Source organism: Pipra filicauda, unplaced genomic scaffold, assembly GCF_003945595.2.
Source record: "Pipra filicauda isolate LSUMZ 115617 unplaced genomic scaffold, ASM394559v2 scaffold161_size1661140_pilon, whole genome shotgun sequence".
In the NCBI taxonomy this organism is placed as follows: domain Eukaryota; kingdom Metazoa; phylum Chordata; class Aves; order Passeriformes; family Pipridae; genus Pipra; species Pipra filicauda.
The window spans coordinates 1139636-1166383 of NW_024104118.1; the positions used below are offsets into that span (position 1 = coordinate 1139636).

Consider the following 26748-nt stretch of genomic DNA (forward strand, 5'->3'; position numbering starts at 1 on the left):
ATGACAAAAATAGATGTTGTCAGACTAGGCAGAACATAACCAGCTACTGCGTGTTTACATCAGTGATTTTACCCAAGAACAGAGTTCCCAGAGGCTCTGGTTTGGCTGCAAACTGGGCTCTGTAGCATATTCTGTTTTCATGTTGCTCTGCTGAAGAGTTGCCCAAAGCCACTACATGGAAATTCCCAGTCACCTTGCAGCCAGAAAGGTGCTTCCTCTTAAAGGCACAAGCTCTGCTGAGAATCATCTTAATGGTGTGTGAGGCACCACCACAGTGTACACTACCAGCAAACACTTGGAAACTCGATCTCAGTTTGTAACTCAGCTGAAAATGCCCAGTTTCTGTACATCCTCTCCCATGTGTGCACCTCGGAATATGGAGAGAGCACAACCATACTGCAGTTTCCACTTCAGAACATGTAGTTCCCTCTCTGCCCCCTGGATGTGGGTATAAGCTGTCATTTGCCAAGAAAACACGGCTGTAGGTTTGTAATAACCCTTCTCACAATTTCTCTTATGATTAGAGACTGTGAAATGGTGATGCAGATGTAATTTTTTTTAATTTAAAAAGTGGGATAACAGGAGCAAATTGCTTTGCCTTAAGACTCAGTGGATGCTAAAAGGTTTCGGGGTTTCAAACAAGAAAGGGAAGAAAACTCCACTGGGGGCTGCTCTGTACGAAGCTGCTGCTGCTGTGGCAGCCCCTGCACTGCCAGTTACTGAGGTTAGGAGATGATTTAGAAGACATATTTTCATATCCTTGCCCTGTTCTTTTACTCTTCCCTCGGGATCCAGTGCTGGGGACAGAATATTAAGCTGAAGGGATTAGTGTGAGCCTGCGTGACCTGTCTTGCAGCCTTGCACTTAGAATCAAGTGTGTGGGCCTTCTGTGCATTAGAATGAACTTGCCAAGGAACTGCTGAGTTAAGGCTGTGCCATGGCTTGGGAAGAGGATCTCTACCTCCCCTGGAGCCAGGAGGTTGTACCAGCTGCAGTGCTTGAGGCAAGGGCAAGCAGCCAGAACGCCTCAATCTGCCTGAATCGGGCTGGACCATTGAATGATGGTGTCCTTTGGCTGTTAGACAGCACTCAGAGGGAACTTTTATTTCTTGAGCTGGAAGCTGGAGTGTTTGTTTGCTACGTCCACGGTAACCAGCACCAGCTTCTTTTGGAAAGCCCTTCTTGGCTTTTTTTAAAAATAAGAAATGGGATAAAAAGTGGTTGCAGGACGTCTCCCTCACTGCAGCGTGTCTGCCTCGCTGGTGTGAGAGCTGTTAGAAGCCTTCTGACCCCTGGGGGCTCCCCATGGCCAGTTGTGACACTGCTGGGAAAGGCACAGCGAGGGCCTCCCTGAACTCAGTCCCACCTCCAGGGGCAGAGCTACAACCCTGTTCCCTGCTGGCTCTTGGGTCCAAGCCATCCTCACGTTTCTGGTGCACAGCTGGAGACACAACTCGAGCCTCTTTTCCTGGGTCCCGGTGTTGTATCCCTGCTGACACAGTGGAGTGCCCTGGGCTGCAGCTGTCCCTGCCAGGCACCAGCAGTGCTGGGCCCTCAGGGGTCAGCTCTCCATCACAGGAGCTGCAAGGATGGTGAGGGAACAGCCCTGGACAGCACATGGGATGGGATCCTGATGACTGCTGTCCCCTAGAGCTTCCTCAAAGCAATGGAAAGTGGTCCCAGAGTTGTTGTTACATTCCAGTGACCCTTCCCTAATATCTTCCTTTTGAGTCAGCAGCTTATTTCTTCATCTGTGTCTTTCAGTAAATAAAACAGGGCAGTTGACTCTATTTATACTTTAAGCTGAGTTCAGCAATTCACTCCAAGGCAAAATTTTGGGGGAGAAGGGACAAACCTGAATAAATGTTGAAATTGTTCTTTAATTTGATTCAAAACTAAAAGTTTTTAAAATATGGAGGAGGCTTGAGGGAGAACTGTTTTCTGCAGCGATAGCCGCTACCTCGTGCAGCATTCCATGGAATTCCCTGGGCTTCTCCCTGTATTTACTCATCATGCTTGTTCTCTGTGCCTTGTTGTGCCTGCCCTGACTGGGCTGAAGTGTCAACCTGGGCATTACAGTTGTTCCTGTTGAGGTCTTCTGGGTATTTTCTCGTACTGGAAGGGTTTGGGTGGTTGTTGTGCATGGATTTTTTATGTTCCCTTTATCGACTTTTCAAAAGAGTATCAGGTGCCTTCCCGATATGGAGGACTGCTGGGGTGCGAAATAATTTCTCAGGAGAAGTGACAGAACACCTTAGTATCTGAGATGTTTAAAAGATGGCTGAATTTAAGACCAGAGGATAATAATTTTGCATTAGAAAGAAAGTGACTGAGTGTTCTAAAATTAGTAATTCCTGCTTCTGTGCCATACATAGGAAGGTCTGTAAAACATTCTGCAAAAAAACCCTGGAAGCTGCTTTTGTTTCTGGTGGTTGTCAATGGGAAGTTTTAGGTACAAATACATTAGACTTTATTTGAGAAATACTGCTACTCAAAGCTGCTTTTAAAGATGTGAACAGCCCTGTTCAGCCTGTCAAGTACTTGTATTACAATTAGGACTCAGTGTGCTAGGTGATAATAGGAAGTCCTATAAAGAGGAAGCACTTGGAAAAATGCACTGGGACAGTTGTAGCATAGTCCTTTCAAGCTTTTCTTATTATAGGTAGTGCATAGATTCCCTCCCTCAAGTCTCCCTGAAGGACTGACCTTGGGAGCAGAACTGCTGCCAGTAATCAGTGTCATATAAACAAACACAAACTTCACATGGTGTCAACAGCATTAAACCCAAACATTTCATTTTCTTGAGTTGTTCCAACCCTGAACAGACTTTAGTTTTCTCTGATTTTAAGTCTTTGCTCTGGACAAAAGCCCTTCATTGTCCATGTGTGTAATTCCTTAAACGACCAGAGGATGCTGGATGAGAGAAAGCCAAGTATCCTCTCTGCTTCAGGACAGCTAAAGTGAGACACTTGCTCTGACAAAAACATCAGTGCAAAGCTGGTCACTCCCCAGACCAGGCTGGGTTATGGAAACACAGTGAATCAGCTCTGCACTGTGCTTGGTTGGTATATTCAGCCTTCCCTCTATGCCAAGCTATAAAATTGCTAGATCAAAGTGGAGCTGGGCCCAAGGCCAAACTTCCTCCAACTTGAGGGGAACGTGGATCCATATCCCAACTCCGGGACTTGGCTCTGCCTCTAAATCAAACTTTCACAATCTCTTAGGAAAGGCCAGACCAATGAATTATCCACTAAGTCACGAAGAGCAGCCAACCCTGGCTGTTGCTGAACACGTTTGCTCTGCCTGCCCTGCATTGCCAGTAAAGTGTTTAGGTGGAGCCTTCCTTTAATCCTGGAACTCTGATCTTTGGTTTGGGAAGAAGCCATCCATCCTTAATCTGATGTTTTAATTCTGGAATATTTCTTCTCCTCCTTCTTTTTCTTTGGTTAAGTCAGTGAGTTGAGACAGCAGGAAGGCAGAAGCTGTGTCCCAGGAACCTGGTTATCCCTGAGCACTGCTCGGGGGCAAGGCAGAGATGGACCCCTGGGAGGGGGAGAGCTTTGCACGTCCTCTGGAGAGAGCCTTAGTGTCCAGCTTCCCTGTCAGCCTGGAGGGACCACCACCAAACCCACAGTCAGTGCTACAGGTGATTCCCTGGCACTTCCCTGCCGTGGCCATACACGGCTTTGGGGTCAAGTTTTCCCATAAAACATGAACAGGAAACCAGGCTTGCACTGAGAGTGATGAATGGACACGGGAAGGAGACTGCAATTAAGGAATGAGATATGGGAGGGATGAGGGCAGCAGGCCCCAGGGATCAATAGAGCTGGGTTGTGTTTAGATTGAGGTCTTCTCTTTCAGGCTTGTCTTCTGTGACCTCACATCTTCATCCTCTGCCACCTTATTACTGTATTATTACTTGTTACAATAATGGCAAAATGTCTCATTATTGCTGCTGCCACCAATAATAGCAGCAGTTTATCAGCAGTGTTTATTAAGTTAAATTCCATGCCAACATATATCTTTCCCTCCCAACACAATTTATATGTGATTTAAGATCGTAGTGGAGGAGACAGAGAAAAATATATGTCATCTTAGTGCATTTCAGTAGCTCCATTGATTTATTTCATATTGAGTCCCTACAAAGAGATTTAAGTTTTGTATTCCTAAGATAAGCATTTTTTCCTGCTGCAGAAACTGATTTTTGGGGTCTTTGCACTTGGCACCGGTTCTGTCACAGTCTCTCAGGGTCCACCAGCTTCCCAGAATTGCCAAGCCACCATCCTAAACATTTCACCACCGTTTCCTTTCCCTTTCCCTTTTTTCCCCATCATTTAGTTTGCTTTTGGAAGCAAATATTAAACATTAAGAATCTTGAAATGAAAAAAAATCTCAGGAAAGGACCTACTGGAGGTTTCCAAATAGAGATTTTATGAATCCTTTTGTGAAGGACAATGGTGTCCCCCCACTTTTCCTGTACATTGGGAAGTGCTGTGTAACACACTGAAGTGAGCAGCTTGTGATCCCATTCATAGGCAAAACACAGGAGTCTGATATTTCTTCCAAAATCATTTTGTTTGCATGAATAATGAAAGAGTTCCTTACTTGATTTCTGTTTGTCCCCCTGCTTTTCGGGCGATTTGAATCAGCTCTTTCCCGTATCTCTCTTCTGCTTGTGCTCTGTTAAAAGAAAAACTTGCTCAATTCCTCTTAGTGGTATCAGGATCACATTTACACAAATCCTGTAATTGTATCTGAGGTACAAAGCCACAAGGAACACAATTTATTTTATTTCTCCAGTCCTGGTGCTGTTAGTTAACCTCTTAAATATTCAGGGTAAGCTATTTCCAGAAAAAATGAGGGGGAAATGAAGCCCATTGTTGTGGCTTTGATTCCCGTGGAGTGCTCCATACAACTCTGCCCCCCAAATGTGGATTCAGTTAGAACAAGAGGTGCACAGAGCTGAGGTGAGGATGCTCAGAACACAGGACCTCCTTTGCAAAAGGAGCCTAAAACTGATGGCTGACCCGACCCAGTAAAATACCGGCTAGGAGGGGAGCAAAGAGTAGGTTCCACAGCATCCATTTAGGAGAGGTTTAGGAGAATACATGGGAGCCAGGAGTAGCAGGAATATATATAGAAACCTGAGGTGCTGCTTGAAGAGCTGCAGTGGGGGTGGAGGGGAAGGAGCCTTGCTGGTTGTTGGGTGAGGCCAGGGCAGTTCAGTGGAAGGGACAGTACAATGTGGTGTCTCACCTAAGGGGGAACTGTAACTGGTGACTCAGGACAGTGGTTCTGTTTCTATGGTTAATAAAGAAATACAAATATTTTCTTTTCTCTTTTCCCCTCCCCCAGCTCTGGAGGACATTTCTATTTTCTGTTCAAAAGAAGTATTTGTACTAAATATGTTACTTCCTTCCTCCTGGGTGTAAGACCAGGGCGGAACCAAGTTTTCAGTCTTTGAGTAACTGCTAAAAACTACTGAATGGTCAGTAATTAATAATGAACAGATAGCCTGGTGCTAGCATTTGGGGGAGGGATGATTTTCCCCCAGTCCAAGGAGATCAGTCAGGCTGGTGGACCAGCAACCCACACTCACCACAGCCCAGAGTGGAGGGTGTTCCTGGCCTCTGTCCTTGGCTCTCTTGTGTCTAACATTGCATGTGCTCTCACACTAGGAATTGCTGTGTTTTAGTGGGGTGTTCCTCCATCACTGCTTTGGGATTCCTTCCAGAGGAACAGGGTGCAAACTGCAGTGGCAGGCCACACCAGTCCATTGTCATGTTCGATGAATGAAATGTCATCAAAATGGAAATATACTCCAGAGACACATAACAATGTAGAATAGATTAGTTTGCTTCTGATCTTAGTAACGAGAAACACTTTCATGTCAGAGACTTTGCTTAATGCCAGTGCCTATACAGGAATGAGAATGACTCCAGTGCTGCAGTCCCAGTTTGTTTGCTCAGTAAATAATATATGATGGGAAAAAAGCATGGCCAGCTTTTAAGCCAGTCCCAGCTCCTGTAAAACCCTTGGGTCAAAAATTCCTGAAACCCCAGGCACAGGACTGGACTATCCCAGAGTCAGAGGAATTTGGCAGGAGGCTGACACCATCTCTTCACATCTTGGTGCTGCCTTTCCCACCTTTAGGTACACTTACACACAGCTTCTGGGTTTCCCTGCAGCCATCCACAGCTGGAATGTATTTTGTGTTTTAAATCCAGGCTTTTGTTCTGGAATACAGCTGCCTTCTCACTCCCACACCACCTAGTCCCTTCTCCAGGCCAGGCAGGGGGATTTGTGGGTGGAAAATTGATCCCATGTTAGTGTGGGCAGGGCAGCTGGTTTCAGGACTCGGGGCAGCTGCTGCAGGAGTCCTTGTTGCAATTCCAGCATGAAGCCAGTGGTATGGGCAGCCTCTAGGAACAGAGATTCATCCCATCCTTTGATCTGCTCCCAGGTCATTCCCATGAATGACGTGAGGACAGGCTGAGACAAATGTCCAGCAGAAATAAACTGGAAATCATACCTTTCTCCTTAACTCAGTGCCCGCTTCTCCTTTCCCTCCTCCCTCAACGTGCACGTACACACACATACACCCACTCACTGGAATGTTTTGGGGGTGTAAAAAATCTCATGGAAACATCAAGGGTTGGACTTGATGATCTCAGAGGTCCCTTCCAATCTGGCTGATTCTATGATTTGCAAAATGACTGTACATGTATTTTTTATTTCTTTGTGGAAAGTCCGCCACAAACCAGGGAAAACCTTATCCTGCAAATTGCAGAAGCCTCTGTAATGTTTTGGAAAGAAACACGGGCATGTGCAGCATCCAATGCAGAGTTCCACTGCCTGAAGCCTGCAGTGTAGTTCTGATCCCTGTAAGTTATGAGGCACAGAGGAGCTATTTTAAACATTTGCAGCTAAGCTGCAGAGTTCCACTGCCTGAAGCCTGCAGTGTAGTTCTGATCCCTGTAAGTTATGAGGCACAGAGGAGCTATTTTAAACATTTGCAGCTAAGCTGCCATCAGGCAGATGTGACTTCAGGACTGTGATGTGCACCAGTATAAAAGGCTTCCACTGGTGGTCAAGAAAAGCAATTCAAATAGCTTCAGGTTTCGAAGGGAGACTCTTCACAAGCTGTGAAACACTCACCTGTCAGTCTTAGAGCTCACACCCCTTGAAAGTGCCAGGGCTTGAAAAACAGCCTTCAGAAAAAAACCCCTGAACCAAAAAAACTACGTGGGGACAGCACAGAGAGAAAAAGCAGGTTGTGACTGAGGAAGGCAGAGCAATATTCCTGAGGAGACAGTGCTGAGCTGCTGTGTATATAATCCATATTGTGTGGCCTTTCCTGCATGTCATGCCTGAGCATGTGTGTGCCTCATGCTACACGTTGAAACTGTTTTGAAGCCACTTAAGAACAGAAACAAATTTCAGATTTATTTTCCTAAGTCAGAAGTACAGAAATGAATGGCAAAGGAGCCCGAGCAGCAGTGTAACATGTTTTCTCACCCACAAAATTGTCAGCTGTCCATAGCTGCTGCTGAGCAGCACCACAAGAAGCAGGTGAGGAGGGACACAAACTACAACATTGTTATTCAAAGCCTGGTAAGGTTGGCAAATGATGTGGGTTGGCTTGGGTGTCTGGGGAAGGCTTTAGGCAGCATTTTATGTAGCTCTGTATTTGAAAAATGGCTCGTTTTTGGTAGTGGCAGGAAACTGAAACAGTGCTTGTGGCAATAGCACGTTCAAAGAGAAACAGAAATGTGCAAGTCATTTTTTCCTGTAGAAGGGGAAACTTAGAAATGCCACTTGTGGATGTGTGTGCTGCCGTGGGATCGGGAGCGGTGATGACCGGGGCCTTAACGGAGCTCTGGGTTTCTGGCTCCTTCAACCTCCTCTTCCCTTCTCAAATCTGTGAGATTTCTATTTGTTATCTACCTTCACAAAGCACATCACAAGGCTGGGGTTTCCATCAGGCTTTTCTATGTAAACTCGTATCACTACCTAATCAGAACCAGGTTACCATTCCTTTCCAGTCGCCAAAGAGGAAAGAAAAAGGAGCCTGTTCACATTTTTTCACTCTGTTTTTCATACCTCTGCTTGAGCAAATCCTCCACATCTTTGCACATCTTCTTCCCCTCCAGCAGGCGCTGTACGAGCACCTCGTAGCCAGTGTGGAAGGTGAATTCCTTGCACTGAGGACAGAAAGGAAAAGAGTTGAGCTGATTTGGGCACAACAGTTTGCAGGTTTAACAGATACCGACTGTCTGTCATATGGAGCAAATTAACTTTCTGGAAAATCCAAATGGACCTTTAGATTAGCCCAGGGCTAAGGGCACAGGTAGGGGTGAGGTTTCTCCAAAGTGGAAATCTGTAAAAGTTTTTATCAAATCAACTTTATTTTTTAACACTGAAAAAAGATTTGTGAAGTGGGTCACAAGCCTTGCTGTGTGGAAAGTGGCACTAGCTGTCTTTTTGGGGAAGTCATGTTTAGCCTTGGGTGTGGAACCCCTGCAGAGCAGAGATGTATTGTAGCTGTTAAGATCAACAGCTCCTCTTACCATATGTTTTCTGAAAAGAATAGTCAGAGACAACTCAGTACAAGTATGGATCCGTGGGGTGGTGACTGTGCCACCCAGACAGTGGAGTGTGTTCAGATGAGGATTTCTAACACAGGGAGAAAGAATTTCTCCTGTACTCCTGGTCCTCCCTCTGCCTCACAAGAGGACTGGGACAAGCCATATTTCCTTAGAGTGCCTCAGTTAAGCAGTCCAGAGTGATAATGTTATTGAAAATGCAGTGGTGAATGTTGCCTGAGCTTTATGTTACGGCATTATGGCAAAATCACAGGCTGTGTAACCATAAAGGGAGTGAGTGTGTTCCTTCCCTCAAGCACTTTATCTACAATACAAATGCTTATATATGAACTGAATGCAGTTTATACATCCATCCACTGTCCCCTAAGTAGTTATCATTTAACAAATGGGTTACTTTATTGCTTTCCACCATGACTGTGAAGAAGGCAGCTGCTTAAGTTTTGGGACTTGGAAAAGATCCTCTGGCAAGCAACTGTTGGGCACTCGAGCTTTGCTTCCCTATTGCTGGGACTGGAGAGGACAGGGGGACACTGAGGAGGGATGGTGCTGGTTGAGGGCAGCCTTGGTGCTGCTCACCTGGCCCTGGGGCTTCTGTGGAGATTTGCAGACCTGGGAGTGGGGGTTTTTTTGCTTCTTCAAGAGCCAGGATAAATTTCTGCAGATAATCTCTGTAAAACCTACAGGTTGTAGTAACATTTCCAGTGCTACAGTTTCTTGACAGCAGTAATTCCTTCTTCCCTAATGGACATTTTTATCAGGAGCAGAGGGGAGAAAGGAAAGGCAGTTGGATAATGGTCCAGAGGAGACAGACAAATGGCTCTACCAGAGCCAGGAGAGATAATGATGTAGATAAAAGCATATGGAGAGGGTGCAATGGACCCACTGTTATCATTGTTGCAACCACAGGACAATGATAGGATCACCCCTTAAGAAACAGGATCTCAAACCCAAAACATTAGTTTTCCTAATGTTTCCAAGGGCAAGTTACACACATACATCCCAGGGAGGGATCCTGCTGTGGAATAAATGAGAAGCAGCAAGCTTTGCCATTCACAGAGGAACGTAGGAGAGGTTCTTGATAATATCCTGGCAATGGACTCATCACTTCCCCCCCTCTCTCTTTTTTTTGAGAACATTCCAATGGCAGAAGGCATCACTGCTGTAAAAAAAAGGAAATTCTTATAAATGGCTCCCTCTGCCTGGCAGAAACTCTGCTCAGATGCTCCACAACCAGCTCACAGTCCCAGCATTTTGATTATATATTTCCAGATGCAATTAGCTACCTCCCATAGCTGAGTACACAGCTTCCTTGTCCCAGAAATGCTGCCCAGAGGAAAATGAAAACATCATATGGGTTGGTATCAGCCCAGCAGTCAGCCACTGCCACAGGCAGCAAAGTGAGAGCAATAACCACTCTGTGAAGTTCCTCTGCTCTTTCTGTTCAACATCTCTTTTTTTCAGCAAATGCTAAAACTCACTTGGTGTCTCCCCCAGCTCTTTTAAACTGGCACAGTTGTTATAGTGAAAGGATGGCAAATTCTGTACAGCTTACTAAGTTCTCTAACCACGGAATGCAGCACCAGCTCGTTATCAACCCAGAGCCACCCCCACAAACAGAGCAGTGTGCTGGGGGTCAGCCTGCTGAGCATGACCCTCCCAGGGCCTGACAAAACCACCTCATGGACCCGACCCAGCCTTCTGCACATCCTGCTCTAAGCCCAGAAATGCCAGGGGAAGAAGCAATGCCATATTCAAGACAGCCAGCACCTCACTCCACAGTTTTGCTTTCTGTCCCTTGCCTGCTAACAGGAGCAAGACTTGAACGTGTTAAAAATGGAGCCACTGCAGCCGCCTCCGAAGGGGAGCTGGAATCTCCTCCGACAGAGGCACCAGTTCCTGCCTGCCAGATTCATCTGGGTGTTGCCCCTCTGGCTAGCCCTTGGAGAGAGATTTGGCTCCAGCTAAACACAGGGCTAAAAAGGACTTCCTACCACAGGCACTCATTTAATCTACCTTCATTTTGGAGGGGGATCCATCTCAAAATCTGCTTTATTGTCCTCGCTATGTGTTCCTGAAGAATGTGGAAGCCCTGTTTCAGAAACCAAAGGATCTGAAATCTAAACCAGGCCTCCCAGGCAGCAGATCTGGCTGTGGTCTGAGCAGCACATGCCACTGGCATGTCACAGGCTGCAGAGGGGGGGAGAGGAAATGCCAACAGCCCAGGTCTAGATAAGTGTGAGCTGCTACGGTCGCTCCTCCTGCAACATTGCTTCTGAATTTCCAACCACAACGGAGTCACAAATCATTTAGGTCTAAGTTTACTTACACAAACATTTCACAGAATCACAGAATCAACTAGGTTGGAAAAGACCTCTGAGATCATCAAGTCCAATCTTTGATCCAACACCACCTTGTCAACTGGACCATGGCACTGATGCCACATCCAGGCTCAGGACGGTGACTCCACCCTCTCCCTGGGCAGCCCATTCCAATGGCTGAGCACTCTCTCTGTAAAGAATTTCTTCCTGATGTTCAACCTTAACCTCTCCTGGCACAGCTCAAGACTGTGCCCTCTTGTCCTACTGCTGGTTCCTGGGAGAAGAGACCAACCCCCACCTGGCTCCCCCCTCCTGTCAGGGAGTTGTAGAGAGTGAGGAGGTCTCCCCTCAGCCTCCTCTTCTCCAGGCTGAACAGCCCCAGCTCCCTCAGCCTCTCCTCACAGCACTTGTGCTCCAGTCCCTTCCCCAGCCTCGCTGCTCTTCCCTGCACCTGCTCCAGCCCCTCCATGTCCTTCCTGAGCTGAGGGCCCAGAACTGGACACAGCACTCCAGGGGTGGCCTCACCAGCGCTGAGTCCAGGGGCAGAATCACTTCCCTGCTCCTGCTGCCACACTGTTCCTGAGACATTTCAACAGCTCTATTTCTTCTTTCACGTGTTGTACAACTGCATCCCCTCTCAAACTCTTCTTGCATTCAAACAAACCTCCTTTGCCCTTTCCTGACGTACTATTTTTTCCTTTCATTGATTCCCATGTGTCATTATAGCCCCTATTCAAGGCTGAATAAATCCCTGTTGAACAAGGACGATGCTTTACCCCTCCAGTAAAGACTAACTGATGCTTTGTACCATGGCATTAATGTCTGCTCTCTGAGAAACACTTCTGGTACATCAGAGGATTGCATTTGCCTTCTTCCACTATCAAATCATAGCAGTGACACCTAACTGAGCTATGATCTATGGATATGCCTGCAATTCTCTCCTCTCCTGCTGTTTTATTTAACAAGGTCCCAGAGTGTATTGGACTTTTTTTGCTACTGATCTCTTACTCTCACTCGGCACTTTGAAACTTCGATTTTTATCTGCTTTCTGTTACCCCAGGCCTGAAGGTTATCAGATACCTCTTGTACAGTACTTCATTCTACCTGTTTGTATCAACCACAGCTATTTCCAGCTTGTTCTTCCTGTCTTAGCCAGTATCCAATGAATATATTGAATAACAATGATCCCGAGACCAGCTCTGGAGATTCTTTCTTCCAGCTCCAGCATTTCCATTTTGGCACAAGCCTCCAGCATCTCCCCCAGATTAGTGTCTTTGCACTTTATGGTTCTCCTTCTCCTGCTCTGTTCAGTCCTCTTTTGTTTTTCTTCTCTACTTTCTTGAGGATTTCCTGTGTAGCACCATAACAGACCCACACTTTCTTTGTCAAGACAATCAGACAGCAAGATTGTATCTCATTAAACAACCATCTAGTCTTGCTAAGCTGTCTCGCCTCTATTCTATTTTCCACTTACCATTTTGTGTTATAATTAGCACCCACACTGAATGGTTTTGCAAAGGCTGTTAAGCTGCACTACACAGACAGTGCTTGGTACCTCTCAGCTGGGACTTTCTGATAATTGTAACAACTAACGAACAGTCAAAGAACTATTTTATTTTTTTTAGAAATCAGAAAAGTGCTATAATTAGATAGTAAATGTAGTCATTGAATGCGTAAAACATCATTTGCTTATACAAAAATCTAGGTGGTTGCTTGGAAGAGGGTGATTTGACTCACCACCAGTAATTTCTCTCATTGCCAAGAAAGGGATTCCACTCAGTCAAAGCGTGTGTGGCTGTGAAAGAGGATTTAATCTTTGTTACTTTAATTAAAGAGATTAGTTGTTCCTTGTTGTCCAACAGACCTATAATCACTGGTAAGACAGTGCTTGACACAGGGATTTCAGTGTTGTCCTGAGGTTCATCCATTAGTGCTGTACATGTGTCTCTGTACCTGAGCCCGGGGTTTTCCTTCTCCTGGGGAAAATCCCAGCTAATGGAGAGGCAGCATCTCCTCTCTCCTGCCCTCAGTGCAATGAGCAGCACTGTTCCTCCAGAGACAAAAGGAATATCAAAGAGGGTAACACAACTTCCATGCTCTGGTTTAACCAGAACAGCTTTTCCTGGAATACTTGACAGGAGGTATGGGAGACTGCAAGCAGAGGTGTTGACAGTAAGCACACTGGGATAGCTTCCTTCTTTCCACTTCCTTTTCCCTTAGAGGCCTAACGATGCTGCTCCCTCCCATCAGCACTCTTCTAAGAGATCTGTGCCTTGGGACTGCCTGGTGGGAGTTTCTGCATAGGTAATGACACAGGTAAACAACGGGATTTAACTGGGGGAGAGACTCTTCCTGGCTGGCTCTGAGCTGGATCCTGCAGCCATCAGGGAGAGGCTCCAAGGATTGTGATTTGGTGAGGAATGTGCAAGGGAAGGCTGATGGGGTCAGTTCCCTGTCCAGAGGGTAGAAAGTTCAGCACTGACATTGCTGGGGTGACACAGTTTCACTAAGAACCAGCCTCACTCCAGAGCATATTCCTCTGAGCCTTGTGCTGCCGGGTGCCCAGAGGGGACCGAAAGGCTTTTGGAAGAGCCAGTGTCTACATTTGGAAGTGGCAAGGTTCCTGTTGCAATAATATCAAGGAAGAGAGATTGAAATGCTGGCTTGGTCACTGAAGCACAGTTTTAGAACGTGGCTTTTACAATGGACTGAACTGCAGCAAAACTACCCAAGCCTGTGTGCAAAGCACTTGCACGTCCAGCTGGGAATGGTCAGAAGGGGACATGAACTGCTCGAGTCCTTGTGGCTGTGCTGTAGGAACTGTGGCTTTTCTGTTGTGGCTGGACTTCTTGGAGCATTTCTAACCATCCTGGGACCTGGCTCGCCCATCCAGGACTTTATTTGGAGGCAGTCTACATACCACAACTCAAAGCTCTGCCTGCTCCTGCAGGACAAGCCAGCCTGGCAGGATCTCAGCAGTCCTGGCAGCTCTGCAGCCGTGGGTGCTGTCTGGGCAGTGCCCCCAGCTGCACCTTGGCTCTCTGCAGAGCTCTGGGGGCTGCAGCTCTGGCTGGCAGCAGGAAAGGCCTCGGCCCAGCACCTCCACTGCAAAACCTGCCAGGAACTGGGGCCGGGTGGTACCTGGGGAGAGGCAGTGCCCCCACCCTGATGGGGAAGAAGGGCTGGAAAAGAAATAACTACTCTGGGTGCATTGCTCGGTATGTGGTAGGACAGTGCTGAGCTACTGTGGTGGTAAAAACAGCATCAAAATCCACAGTTCCCTGCTTTGCACCTCTCAGATGGGCCGGGCTGCAGTGCTGCTGCCACGAGCACTGACAGTCATAGCACAGCTACCAGGGGTTATTTTAGACTAATGAGCCTTCATTTAGGAATTATTTTAAATGTCCTATCTGCTCATACTAAAAAAAAATATTTAAAACCCTCCACACTTTCTCTTAAATATGAAAGTATTTAGCTGTAAAAATTCATTCCTTGTCTTTGCTCTTAATATTTTTCCAAGGCTTAGATCAGAATTGTTCTCAAGTGGTTTTGGAATAAAAATGCTAAATGTTGCTAACTCATTCAAATAAAGGGTCCATACAAATTTTCAAAAGAGAAAAATAATCAAAACTAAATCTGTTATGGGTATCTTTGGAATTTTTCTCTAAATCAAACTTCTTTTGCATCATATCTTGTTTAGTTTTGGTAAGCTCATAACAGTTTTAGTAAGGTAAGAAATTAAGCTTCACTTTTCCAGAGTCAAAAAGGAAATAACTACCGATGAGAGGAGGAAGTTTAGAGAGAACAGGGAACAGTGAGTTTTGAACAAGCATCATTCTGCCAATATATTTTCCAACTGTCTGTAAGAAATCCTTTCTATGCACAGTGGTATCAAACATGATACCTCAGTCCTGGACTGAAAGTAAGTTGTTCTGAGTGAGTGGTACCAATTAATTATATCATTGCATCATACCACTGTGTAGTGGCCCTGCTTAGAAAGAGTGTTTCTAGGTCTTGTTCTCTTGATCTGCCACTCTCCTTGTCAAGTGCTCTACCAAGGGCTTAGTATGTACTGTAGGTGAACAGCAAACAGATCTAATATCCAACAGTCAAACATGATTTATAATCTCAAAGTACACGCTAGGATATTTCCTACCATGCCGTGGCCTTTCGCTGGAATTGAATCACTTGCTTTACATTTTATGTTTTGTGTTTTTTCCCCTGGTATACTTTAAAATCTCCCAGTATTTCAAGAAATATATTCATGAGATGAAGTGTCTCAGGAATTTTACTGCTCTCTTTCTGTGCCGTTCAAGCTGTCCTGAAACAAGCAGGGAAATAAAAAGGGATAGCAGTAAGAGCAGCTATTTTATGTCTCTGATGTCCAAGTGACTGTTTAAATCCCATCTCCAGCTCTGCTGTGGTTCAGAGGGGGGTGTGCCTGGTGCAATAAGAAGTGATTTGGTGTTTAGTGCTTCCTGTTCCACGAGAGGCCATCCCAGCTCTGCTCTGCACCCCTGGGATGTGACAGAGCCTTTCTGGGTTCTCAGCCTGACCCTCCACTGCCTTGTCCTGGAAACGTGTCAGCACCTGACAAGGCAGCTGAGCAACCAAATAAAGAGCTGAGCCCACACCTGGGGGAAGGTCATCCTGTCCAGAACAGAACCTCAGCTGAAACATCCTCCCCTGAGCAGTGCTGGGTGTGACACGAGTCCTTTGCTAGAAATGCTCATGTGACAATGAACTGGTTAAGGAGCTTAAAAGCCTTTGACCATGCTGTGTCCTGCTCCACTGTGCAAGAGTTCCTTTCTCCTGCTGGTTGAAACTGGTTGGAGTGGGTGGGAATGTGGTGGCAGCTTGTGCTCTCCAAGATTGAACTGACTACAGAATTTATACCAGCTTAAAAACACAATACTTTTTTTAAAAGTATATGATTTTTTTCCCCATATAAGCAGAAAAAGCAAGGACGAGTAGGTGGTTTGGAGCTGGTTCTATAAAATTTCTGTCACTTCTTGTAAGTTCATTTTGCATCAGAAACAAAAATGTTTGCTCAGGATGTAGGTGGGACTTTCTGTGATAATTTCAGGAGTTGACTTGGGCATTTTCCACATGAGGCTTAGTTTGCAGTTTTACTGCACCCTGTTACCTAAACCTGAGATGCAGTACTTTTCAAGGGGAGCAAATGGTGTTTATTGCCAGACATAGCATAGAATGGGACCTTCAAAAATCAAAGGGAAAAATCATTGCCTCTGTACCATTCCAATTGCTGAGCTGTTTGGTTGCCATCTCCCACTGCCCCTGTAGCAAGACAGGCTTCAACTTCAAATGAAAGCAAAGATCCTCGTCAGACTTCAAACCTGCAGCAGCTGGGATACCCAGAAATAAAACTGAAATTGAGATTTCCCAAACTACACAACAGCATTGCAAAACTGGTAACACTGAGCAAACAAGTAGCTTCCCAGTGGTCTTTTGCTCTTGACATTGCTAATTTTTTTCTGAGAAGGAAATGGTTGTTTTAGAGTTCTGCTGACAGAGGAATTTGCTTCTCAGCTTCCTGAGCCCTTGTCCTCCCCCCTGGCATCCTGGACCGCTCATGTGTTATGTATTAGGCATTCTTATAGTCACAGCATGTTGTTGGGCTCTCTTCACATTTTACTCACCCCATGATTTGCACAGCTACAAAGTGATGGCTGCACAACAGCCTCCTTCACTTCTGCAGGTGAAGTCTGCTGCCTGGCAGACTAATGACACACAGGGAACAGGCTTGGAAAGTCTCAATTCCAGTCTAATAAAAGGACTCTGCTTGTGCTTATAAGCTCCATTTTAGCATCCCTTCTTAATAATTTGATTAAATAATATTCTGAGAATGCACAGTGTTTCCTAAGGAAGAAAAACTGTAGCTTAATTTTTGGTCTCTTTGTCAAGAGTACAAGTGTTCTATTTTTCTTTGCATAGCAGTGTTTTTACATCTCACAGCGTGATTAACCACAAAACCAGTCCTTCAAGCTTTAGCCAGAGCACTGGAGAACGTAATAGTGACCTCTGAACTCTCAGCTTCTTTCAGTCATTTCATAGAAGGAGCTTTGCCTTTTGGAAGGCAGAAATAGAGCTTTGCAGACATGCCAGAGAATCTCCTCCATTCAGCTGCCTGTCTCTCATAATGGCTCAGTTTGGGAACCCTTCACAAAAGGCACGAGCAAAGTCAGGAAATGGAAACCTTGTGCTGTCCTGTTTAGCAAGAACACCTTCTTTGTACTGAGTAGGAGAAGAGCATCTCTTTTAATTTTGAGATGCTGCCATTTATTGTTTCATTCCAAGTATGGTAAAGCAGCCAGAGAAAACAGGGCACTTTCTCTTGAATTGCACATTTTACCAGGTTGAGATCATCCTTTTTTCCCCCCTTTCCATGAGTTTTTGCTGACTTCAGCCTTGACCTGAAGCTCTTGCAGGGAGGGATCTCTGACCACCTTCAGGCCAAGGAATGCTCCTGCTGCACAGCAGTTCACAGCCCTGGTGCTCCTGTCCCAGGAGGAAAAAGGAGCCAGCAGACAGAGATGCATCACAACAAGAAGGGTGACAAAAAGCTAGGAATCCATTCAGGAAATCCGGATAGAACAAACTTCTGGAACACCTTTGTGATGGGGATAGTGGGAAGTGGGACAGGGGGAAGCAGAATCCCTCACCAGTTTTAAATGAGAGCCTGAGGTGGTTTTATGACACAGGCTTGAGGGGGAAGCATCCCTTTATATTTTCTCCATGTGATGACTTCAGACAACAGCCTAACCCATAAAGTAAGGTGGCTTCTTCTTGGGGGCCAACAGAGAGGCCAGAAGCGAGCACTTCCACGTGCCTTTCCCAAGGCACAGCACTGTTTGGCCATGGTCCTTCCAGAACATGAGAGATAAATGTGTCAGTGGTGAAATCAGACATTGCTTCAGTCTCTTATTGAATAACATTAGCAACACAAGAGAAACTGGAAGTAAAATAAGGAGAAATGGATTCTTACAAGTAGAGGATACTTCTGTTCTATACAAAATGATGGTCAGAGATTACTTTTGTTTCTATTCCTCTTTAGTTCATCCACTTCCAGGTCCCTTCTCTGTTACAAGAGAGCTCCTCTCCTGCAAGCACCGTGGGCTCAGTCCCAGACCAGTGTGAGTGAGGCAACCTGCAACAACCCTGACCTGCCCAGGGACAGAGGCAACTGTTCACCAGGTCTTGGAGAGCCACAGGCAACAGACCTGCTTATTAGTTGGTACATTAATTTATAATGTATATATATATATATCTTTCTCCTCCTTGTCTTAAAAAGCTTAGACTTGTTTCCTGTTAGTCCTGAGAAAGGCACTAAATACAGCACACTGCTGCACCCACGGTCCCTGCTTCCCCTGTGAGCCAGACATTTTGTTAGTGGTCTTTCCTGGCACATGGAGAAGGGTATAACTTGAGGAAACATTCCCAGAGTCTTGCTGCACAGGGGGAATGAATTAGAGGTTTACTTCACTTCTTAATGAGGATTATTCCAGTAGCTGCATTACCACTTCCATTTTATGTGAGATCTTCACCACCTCGATCATCACTTTCAACATATCCCATTACTCAATAGGATGCAACATATTCTTACACTCCATGGTGTGTGGTGTATGACAAAGACCCGGGGAATTGTGCAATCCAACAGAACAAAAACAGCTTTAGGTTTTTAGAAACTCTTAAAACAGGAGGGTTTCATGTCAGTAAAGTCAAGCAGTTTGTCCAGGTGGGAGAACCGTGCCAGTATCACACTACACTCAGGCAGGCACTTCTCTGTGTTTGCTCCCACCTGCATAAATGTCTGTCCTGCCTTATAAAAAATAACTAAAAATGGATTAATGCTGGTATGTTGAAGAATTGCTGAATCAATGAGCTGGATGCACCCCCTTTCTGCTGCAAACTCTAGAGGTTTGGGAAATGGGCAGGCTCTACCTAAGTGTGTACACACACCAGCATAGCTACTGCTCAACCCTTTGGGCTGTTAAAACTGTTGCATCAGCCCGACTGTCACACACAAGGTGTCCAATCACAGCTGCCTCGTCCATTAACCAGCAAAATTCATGAGCTTCTCGTGTGAAAGGAACTGTTATCACTTCTAGAGCAGAGTGAGACACAGTTTTCTTGCCCTGCGAATTATTATATAAGATTTTAAAAGTCCACATTTCTCCTCTTGAGAACAGCAGCAACAGAAAACAACAAAAATCCACATTCACATTGATAGAAGGAAGAAATTCCCTGTGGCTCGAGCAGATCTGATTGAGACATCCCCCTGCCTCAGCTGGCACACATCCCCCATCCACTGCCTGTCCAGGGAAGAGGAATGTCATTTTAATCTCTCCTTTCTCCAGCTGTTTAACTTATGGATGAATCTGGTGGCATGAGGGAGGACATGCCTGGACTCCAGGTGCAGGTGGGCAGTGAAAGCTCCAGTTCCTGTTCCTGGCTGTGTCTTCCCTGCAGAGCTCCCAGAACCACAGAGGGTTTTTATGAGTCTGGTCCCCTCCTCTTTGGTTAGAAACTGCACTTAGTCCTCCATCTCCAGACAAAGCTTTTACCAGACATGAACTTTTTCATCCTCACCCAGCTTTATCTTCCAAAACAGCTCCCCAGGAAAACTGGGGGGTTTTGTGTTTTCCCATAAAAAAGGTTTTGTCAAAACCACAAGTCCTAACAGGTGTGCAGCCAGGGCCTTGCAATGGCAGGTGCCCCCTTTCCTTCTCCTGGTGCTCCTGGGGATCCCCATCCTGCTGAGCAGCAGCCCCAGGGCTGTTTGTCTGCCCTGACTCATTAATAACCCTGCAGTAATTACAGCACTGAAGTGATGAGACTCAGACCTCAGGGCTGCTGACCATCTCTTTTCCTCTTTTCTTTGTTCTCCACCCTTTATTGTTTATTTTTCATTTTAGGAATAGATTAGGCCTGGAGAAATTGAGAGCAGCACCAAATAGCTTTTTGTTTTGAAAAGCTTTTCCTTTAAAGAAAAAAAAAGCTTGTCTTTATTTATTTATTTACCTGAATGGAACAACAGGAGCTGGTATCTCTAAGCTAGACTGAGCTGGTATGTTTTCACTTTATTCTCAAGACTGTTACTTTTCATTTCAAGCAAAGATAAAGTTGCAACAAGAACTATGGAACTTTTCAATTCCTCAGTCTTGTTCAGTGACATTTTTCCACCACTTTAAAGAAGTACTAAACTCCATTTATAGTAAGGGAGCAGTTTTTTGGAGAACTGAAAAGCTGTTGGGATCTAGATGCACGTTTTCAACATGATTTTGTTTCTTCACCTTGACACCCTGAGTGATCCCTGTGCAGAGCCCTCCCCTCATCCCAGCCTCAAATCCCCAAACTTTTACTGAACAGCACAGTGAACTCTGTACATTATTGCAGTGTGGCTGCTGAGAAAAGTTTTATTACAAAACCTAGATTAAACTGGAGATGAAAGTAGTGTTTTCTGTGCCATCTGCCTTGCCACATTATGGCGTGAAAATGAAATCAGAAGAAGGGTTTTTTGAGCTAAAAGGAGCTGAAATATAAGTAAGCAGCCTGGCTTGCCTTTCATACAAGCACGCAATGAGTGTAACTGGATTGAAGCTCCAGGTCTTGCCTTGTGCCTGCAAAGCAGCACGAGGTGCCCAGGCAGTGAGTGCAAATTCTGAAGGAAGAGAAGCAGGAGTGTGAGCCTTGTGGGGGGAAAGGGGCGGGCTGGGAATCACCCAGTCCTGCCAGGAAAATGTGTGTGGAAATGAGATTCACAGGGAGACTCTGAGATTCACCCTGGAGAATCTGTCATGGGAGGAGAGGCTGAGAGAGCTGGGACTGCTCAGCCTGCAGGAGAGGTGGCTCAGTGTGTATAAATACCTGCGGGGGGAGGAGGGGAGATGGAGCCAGGGCTTCTCAGGGGGAACCAGGGACAGGGCAAGAGGCAGTGGGCACCTGCTGAAATTCTGAAAGTCCTGTTTAAGCATAAGAAGGTTTTTTTGCTGTAAGGACGGTGAGACACTGCAACAGTTTGCCCAGAGAGGTTGTGGAGTCTCCATCTGTGGAGACACTCAAAGCTTGGTGCTGCACAAGGTGCTGTGACCGGCCCTGTGCTGGCTGGAGATCTCCCCTTCCAACCCTGGCCATTCTGTGACTCTGCCACCAGAAAATGCACCTCAACAGGCTGCTTTAGCAAGCCAGAGGACACCCTCTTTGATCTGTGTTTGAGGCTCCATTTCGAGCTGTGTGACAAGTGCTCGTTTAGGTGCTGTTCTGCTCCTTAGATGTGTCTGTGTACGGTGAAAAGAGAGTCGGTGACTCATCTACTCCATATTTCAAATACATACTCATGGCACAGTTAAAGTTGGCATAAATAAGAATCCTCCATTTCTCTGAGCCCAAGCAAAACCAAACAACTTTTGCAGAGCAGGATGGGTCCAAATGAACCAGATACAACTGTGTAAAAATATTAACAAATTTGTCACAGTGACTTACTTCATTAATCAGCCAATTTAAATAGTCAAAGCCCCTCATCTGCAGCATGGTCATCAGAAGACTGTAATAAAATGTATTTAACTGTCTGATTATTTCAGTCACTGACCTAACATGAACTTGTTGTAAACCCATTCATCTAGTGTTCATTCATTTGAGCTTCATTTTAGCTCTTGTGCTCTGCTCAGCACTGACTTGTGAAGCATTTCCATGGCCACAACGACTAACCAGGTTTTCTACTTGTGATTTCCTCTGGTTTCAATGACTGTCGTGGTTGCCCCCACCTCATGGGTGCCTCTCATTGTCCCAGTGAGCCAAATGTCCTTCCCAGAGCAGGTGGGAGGATGGAGGAAGGAACTACATGCTAAAATAGAGTAGAGCAGCCTCTTCTGTGGTGCTGAAGTGACCTCACAACACACACAGACATCAGCTGGGCAACTGGTTCAACTTTTCCGAGCTGGTTCCCCCTTTATTCCCCATTTCCACACACGTCCCTCAGTGATGCCCTGGCCTGGGTGTGAGCAGGGCTGTGGCCAAACATCTGCCCCTGGCCCCATTCTGGAGCTCAGGGCGATGCAGGACCACGCTGGCAGCAGAGCCTGGCCCACCCACGGGCTGGGGGATTATTTATGGGCATTTGCCTTGTGTCAGTAGGTGCAGATGCAACTGGTGCATTCTAATACAAACAGAACTCGGTGGGAACCCCTTGCAAAGCTGGGATGCCAAGGGGGAAGGTTTGCCAGCCTCCTCCCTGCCTGCCCAAGCTCAGTGCCTCGGTGCCAGGGCTGGCAGGACCCCTCCCCACAAACCTGCCCAGTCTCACTTCCCCCTCACAGACCTGCTGCAAAACAACGGGTCCTGCAAAGCTGAACCTCCCCAGGAGAGCAGGGTAGCTCCCAGTAGGAAAAAACCTTCCTATTTTGAATAAAACAGGTGGTGGTGGGTTTCGTCAGTACATGGCCTAGTGAGTCTAGAAGGTAGTTTTACTGTGACTTTTATCCTCATCTCCACAGTTAAGAGTCTCATTAGAAGTTCAATTATTTGTGAAGCTAATTACATCTTTTTGGCCTATATGATAGACCATTGTGTGGAAAAGCTACAGTAAGAGTTGAGAGGCTCACCTACAAAGTCAGCTTTGCACTGAACCTGAGGCAGAACATAGCCTGAAGCCAAAGCAAGAGAGATTAGGCATCTTTGTAACAGACTCTTTTCCTGAAGCACTTCCATGGCTCCCTCTGCTGCAGTGTCTGACCAGAACCACGGGGGCTGCACAGGCAGGGATGTGGTACAGACCAGCCTGCAGCAGGGCAGGGAGGTGAATCGTGCCAGCTCACGTGTTAAAATTTGCCTTTGCTGGCCCATGTCTCACTCACGCTTTTAAATCTGAGCTGTGAGAATCCAAAGCCCTGAGCTCATCCCACAGCTGAGAAGGAACAAGCCTTTCACACTCCAAGCACCTACTTTGAAATCCAAAGGACCTCAGGAGCCCACAGCATATTTTCAGAATTTACTTGGCCACTTGAGTTGGATTCAAAGCTGTCCAAGGGAATAGATTTGCTCCCACTCAGCTCTGGGCCCTTTGGAGCCTGCCCCAAAAACCAAATGGCTCCTTTGAAAGTGTTCCTTGTTCCCCATTCCCAGGGGGGTACAAAGCCTGGAAGTGGTGCAATGATTTCCTACCTCTTGGCCAGAAATAGCTGCATTTCATAGGTTGCAACTGGAGTGTTGAGCAGCATGTTGGAGGGAAACAAAACAGAAGGAAAAGCCAATGACAGGAATTGCAGAGGAAAAGCAAATGATGAGTGCAAGAATATAGAGAGAGACTGAGAAGGACACCCAGTATTTCTGACTGAGGGGGAAAGATTTTATTGGATAGTGGGTTTTGTAACAAAAAAAATTCCTGTTGCTCAGAACTCGGCCTGTTAACACAACCCTGTTAGCATGGATCTCAGCTGGGATTGCAGACATCCTCCTCATTAACATGGGAATTTCCCTTCCTGTCCCTTATGATGCTGGAGAAGACAGGTAACATCTGTTATGCTTGTACAGCAGCCCAGCAGAATATTAATGTTAGCCCTGCACTGGTTATCAACCCAATCTGAATTTTCATCTCACTAGTATTTTCCAAAAAATATTGTCAGAGGATAGAAGGCTTCTATCCTCTGTGTTAAGAAGCACATTTTAGTGCAGGCTTTGAGCAACTTTCCCTTAAAGCGTTAAGGATCGAGGATACAGAAATAAACATTGTAATTAAAAAGTACACAGGTTTTAGCCCAGGCCTTGCTTCAAAGAAAATAAAATTAAACAAAGACACAAGTGTGAGAGTTTTAGTGTAGTACTATCACTGCTAAATTAAACAGGGGAAAAGAGAGCACAAAACATAAATCTGCTACGAGGAACAATTTACATTTTTCCTGAAAGACAGGACACTTTGTTCTTATGAAATCTGAAGACCATTGGAGAGGAATCAATGGTGTTCCTTCTCTGCTAGATGGGGAAAATCTCCCGATTTTAGGATTTCTTTACATATTTTACACTGAGGTAGGCACTGAAGAAACTCCTGCTTATGCAGAAGTTTACTGATGATAGAGCAGGGGGTTGTTGCTCAGGGATACCCAGTCAGGGTGTAGCACAGGGAGAGGGTGCAGCGGTGTCCTTGGGCAGCAATTAGAGATCAGGGATCTGTGTTGAGTCACCCACCACGGTGCAAACACACTTTTTGGTTTTCAGTCATAAAGACCCTTCCATTCAGGGTACAGATCAAACAGAGGAGATAACTGCTCACTGAAGCAAACCACACAAACACATTTTCCTCTCACTAATGGGCAGAACAGAGCCTCATGAACGCAGAAATAATTGCTGATCTCGTGATTTGGGGGCACCCTGCACGCTTGTGCTGCATTGGGCAATATCCTGGGAGTTTTCATTTTAAAAGACTTATTATTGCGTAGCTAAAGCTGCCATCCTGCAACCGGACATATCCTGCCCTCTTCATCAAGCTGGGGGATAACGACATTTCCAGCCCAAAAACTATTAAAGCCAAAGATGGTTTCCTGTGAGGAAGGTGATCACTTCAAAGCAAAGCAAGGATTTGAGTCACGGTAACATGACTAAGCACAGGAGAGAAGTTTAGGGAAGAAGAGCCGTGAAGAACCGGCCTGGCCAGATTGTCAGCTGGTGTTAATCACCCTCACACTACTCCCATAGCTGGAGTTATTCTCCCTAAAGACCAAGACCTTGAAAAGTAAATATACCAAAGGTACCAGTTCCAAAAGTCACGGGGCGAGTTTTCCAAGTTCATCGATGCAGGAGCAGAAGCTCCCAGGGTGACACTGGCTCACAGCTGTGTCTCCCCACACACACTGGACTGGGCACTTAGTAGATGTATAAAAAAGGGGAATCTCACCTGGGTGTGGTCAAGCACAGTTAGCACTGAAATAACATTGATTTTTGTATTTCCTCATTGCATTTTTATTTTTTTTTTAACTGCTCAGCTCCGGTGCTGGAACGGGGGTGGGGAGGGCTTCCTGGAAGTGCCCAGAGGACAGTGGCTCACTGAAATGCGGTTTTGCCCCTGCCCTTCTGTTTTCTACCAAGAGAGGCTTTACCCTGAAGGGTGGGTGGAGAGGAAGAAAGCACAAGCAGAAAGAACAGCCTTGAAATGGCAGGAAGAATTCATATGCCTTCATGTCTTTCTTTAAAGCAGTCCTAGATGCTGGATAAATGAATGCTCAGACAATAGGCAACCACATAACATCCTGTTAACCCAGCTTCACACTGTTAGAATTTTAGATTTGAGCTTTCAGTTTTCAGTTGCAAGAGAACCTCAGATTACCCTTGAGAGAGAAATGACTCGGGTCTTTCTATCCTGTAACTGCAGGGAGAGAGCTTGGAAACAAGACACCGAAAGGGTTTTCAACCAAAAGTCCAATAACAAGTACAGAGCACGTCCCCCTGTTTTAGTATTCCCTGGTTTTAGATCAGCTGGGGGTGTTTGGGCTTAGCTGTGGAGTCTCTGCTGGTCCTTTCCACCTGAGCTGCTGCAGGACTCCTGGGCACTGCATGCCTGGTGCTGCCCTCCTGCAGCTCTCAGCAGGATGGGCTGTGCAGGGAGCTGAGCAGGAGCATCCTGCTGGCAGCTGCTGGCTTTGCTCTGCACCAAACAGCAGAGAATTCAGCCTGGCATTACCAAGAGCTCACCTGCTCAGGGGAGCCATTCCTAAAGCTGAGGACACTCACTGCACACAGGTCCTCAGGACAGTGAGGCAAACAAATCCATGTCCTTTTCAAGAGAGGTTTCTGGACCTAGCACAGGAACTGGGAATGTCAGTTGTTTTATGGGGATTGGATATATTCTTTACAGTGCATCCCTTCTGCCCAGGGTCAAACACTTATACTACCCAACAATGTGTTTTTGCTTGGGGACAAATTTGGGTTTTTACTGAACTAAATTTAGAACACAGAACAGCATTAAATTAGTTTCAAACTATATATAAAACCAAGCTGTATTTTAAAAAAACTTTAAATACAGATACCCTGAATATAGGAAACACATAGGAAATGTTCACTTACCCAAAAAGCATCTTTAAACTGCAGCTGGGTCATTGTAATTGCTCTGTAGAGGGGTAGGATGGTTCAGCAAGTCTGTTCTGGGCTGAGAGCAGCAGCAGGCACAGCACTGAGCCTTGTCCCTGCACCCCAGCCCGAGCAGAGAGAGCAGCACATCCACAGACCTGGCCCTCCTGAAGTCAGGCTGGTGGCCAGAGCATGGGGCAGTTCCAGGCAGCTCAGCTTAATCACCTGTGGCTGGGAAGGGACAGAGGGCAGAAAAGCTGTTGCTCACACACAGATTCATGCATGCACTCAGCACCCCATCCCCAAACCTGTTTCTCTTCTAGTAAACAGTTAATATTGAAATGAGGAAGCCAGGCAATGTCAAATGGTGTCAGGCTGCTCCGTGCTGTGGGTGCGTGCGAGCGGACAGGAAAAAAAAAAACCAGAGGGGGGGAAAAAAAGCAGTAAATTCAGTGATATGATTTGATCAGCTACAAGAGGAAAGAGAGAAATTAAAATGCAAAGGAAAGCAGTACAATACAAAGAGACAAGCTGTGGAGGAAATTACAGCCGAACTATCATCTACTGCTGGGGTCTCGCAAAGGAAAAGAAGCAAAAGGAAAGTATCTGCCCCGTTTCTGCAGCACCTTCTGGGGCTGGCAGAGGCCCATGCATTTGCACATGGGAAGAGTAGCTCAAAGTTGCATTTTGCAACTGAAAAAGGCTTTTCAAGACTCTGGTTAAATTAAGAACCCTGAGAAGTGTGCAGG

The 26748-nt window shown here is 45.9% G+C and overlaps 1 protein-coding gene across 1 annotated transcript in view; it reads right to left on the minus strand.

The window, feature by feature from the left end:
* PSTPIP1 (proline-serine-threonine phosphatase interacting protein 1) overlaps nucleotides 1–26186 on the minus strand; it is a 50566-nt gene extending 24380 nt beyond the window's left edge. The window contains exons 1-3 of the mRNA XM_027712315.2: nucleotides 25997–26186; nucleotides 8104–8204; nucleotides 4606–4680 (exon numbers count right to left, since the gene is read on the minus strand). Of these exons, the coding sequence (XP_027568116.2) occupies nucleotides 4606–4680; nucleotides 8104–8204; nucleotides 25997–26029 (209 nt within the window). The 5' untranslated portion in view covers nucleotides 26030–26186. The remainder of the gene's footprint in view (nucleotides 1–4605; nucleotides 4681–8103; nucleotides 8205–25996) is intronic.
* Between the last annotated feature and the right edge of the window lie 562 nt (nucleotides 26187–26748).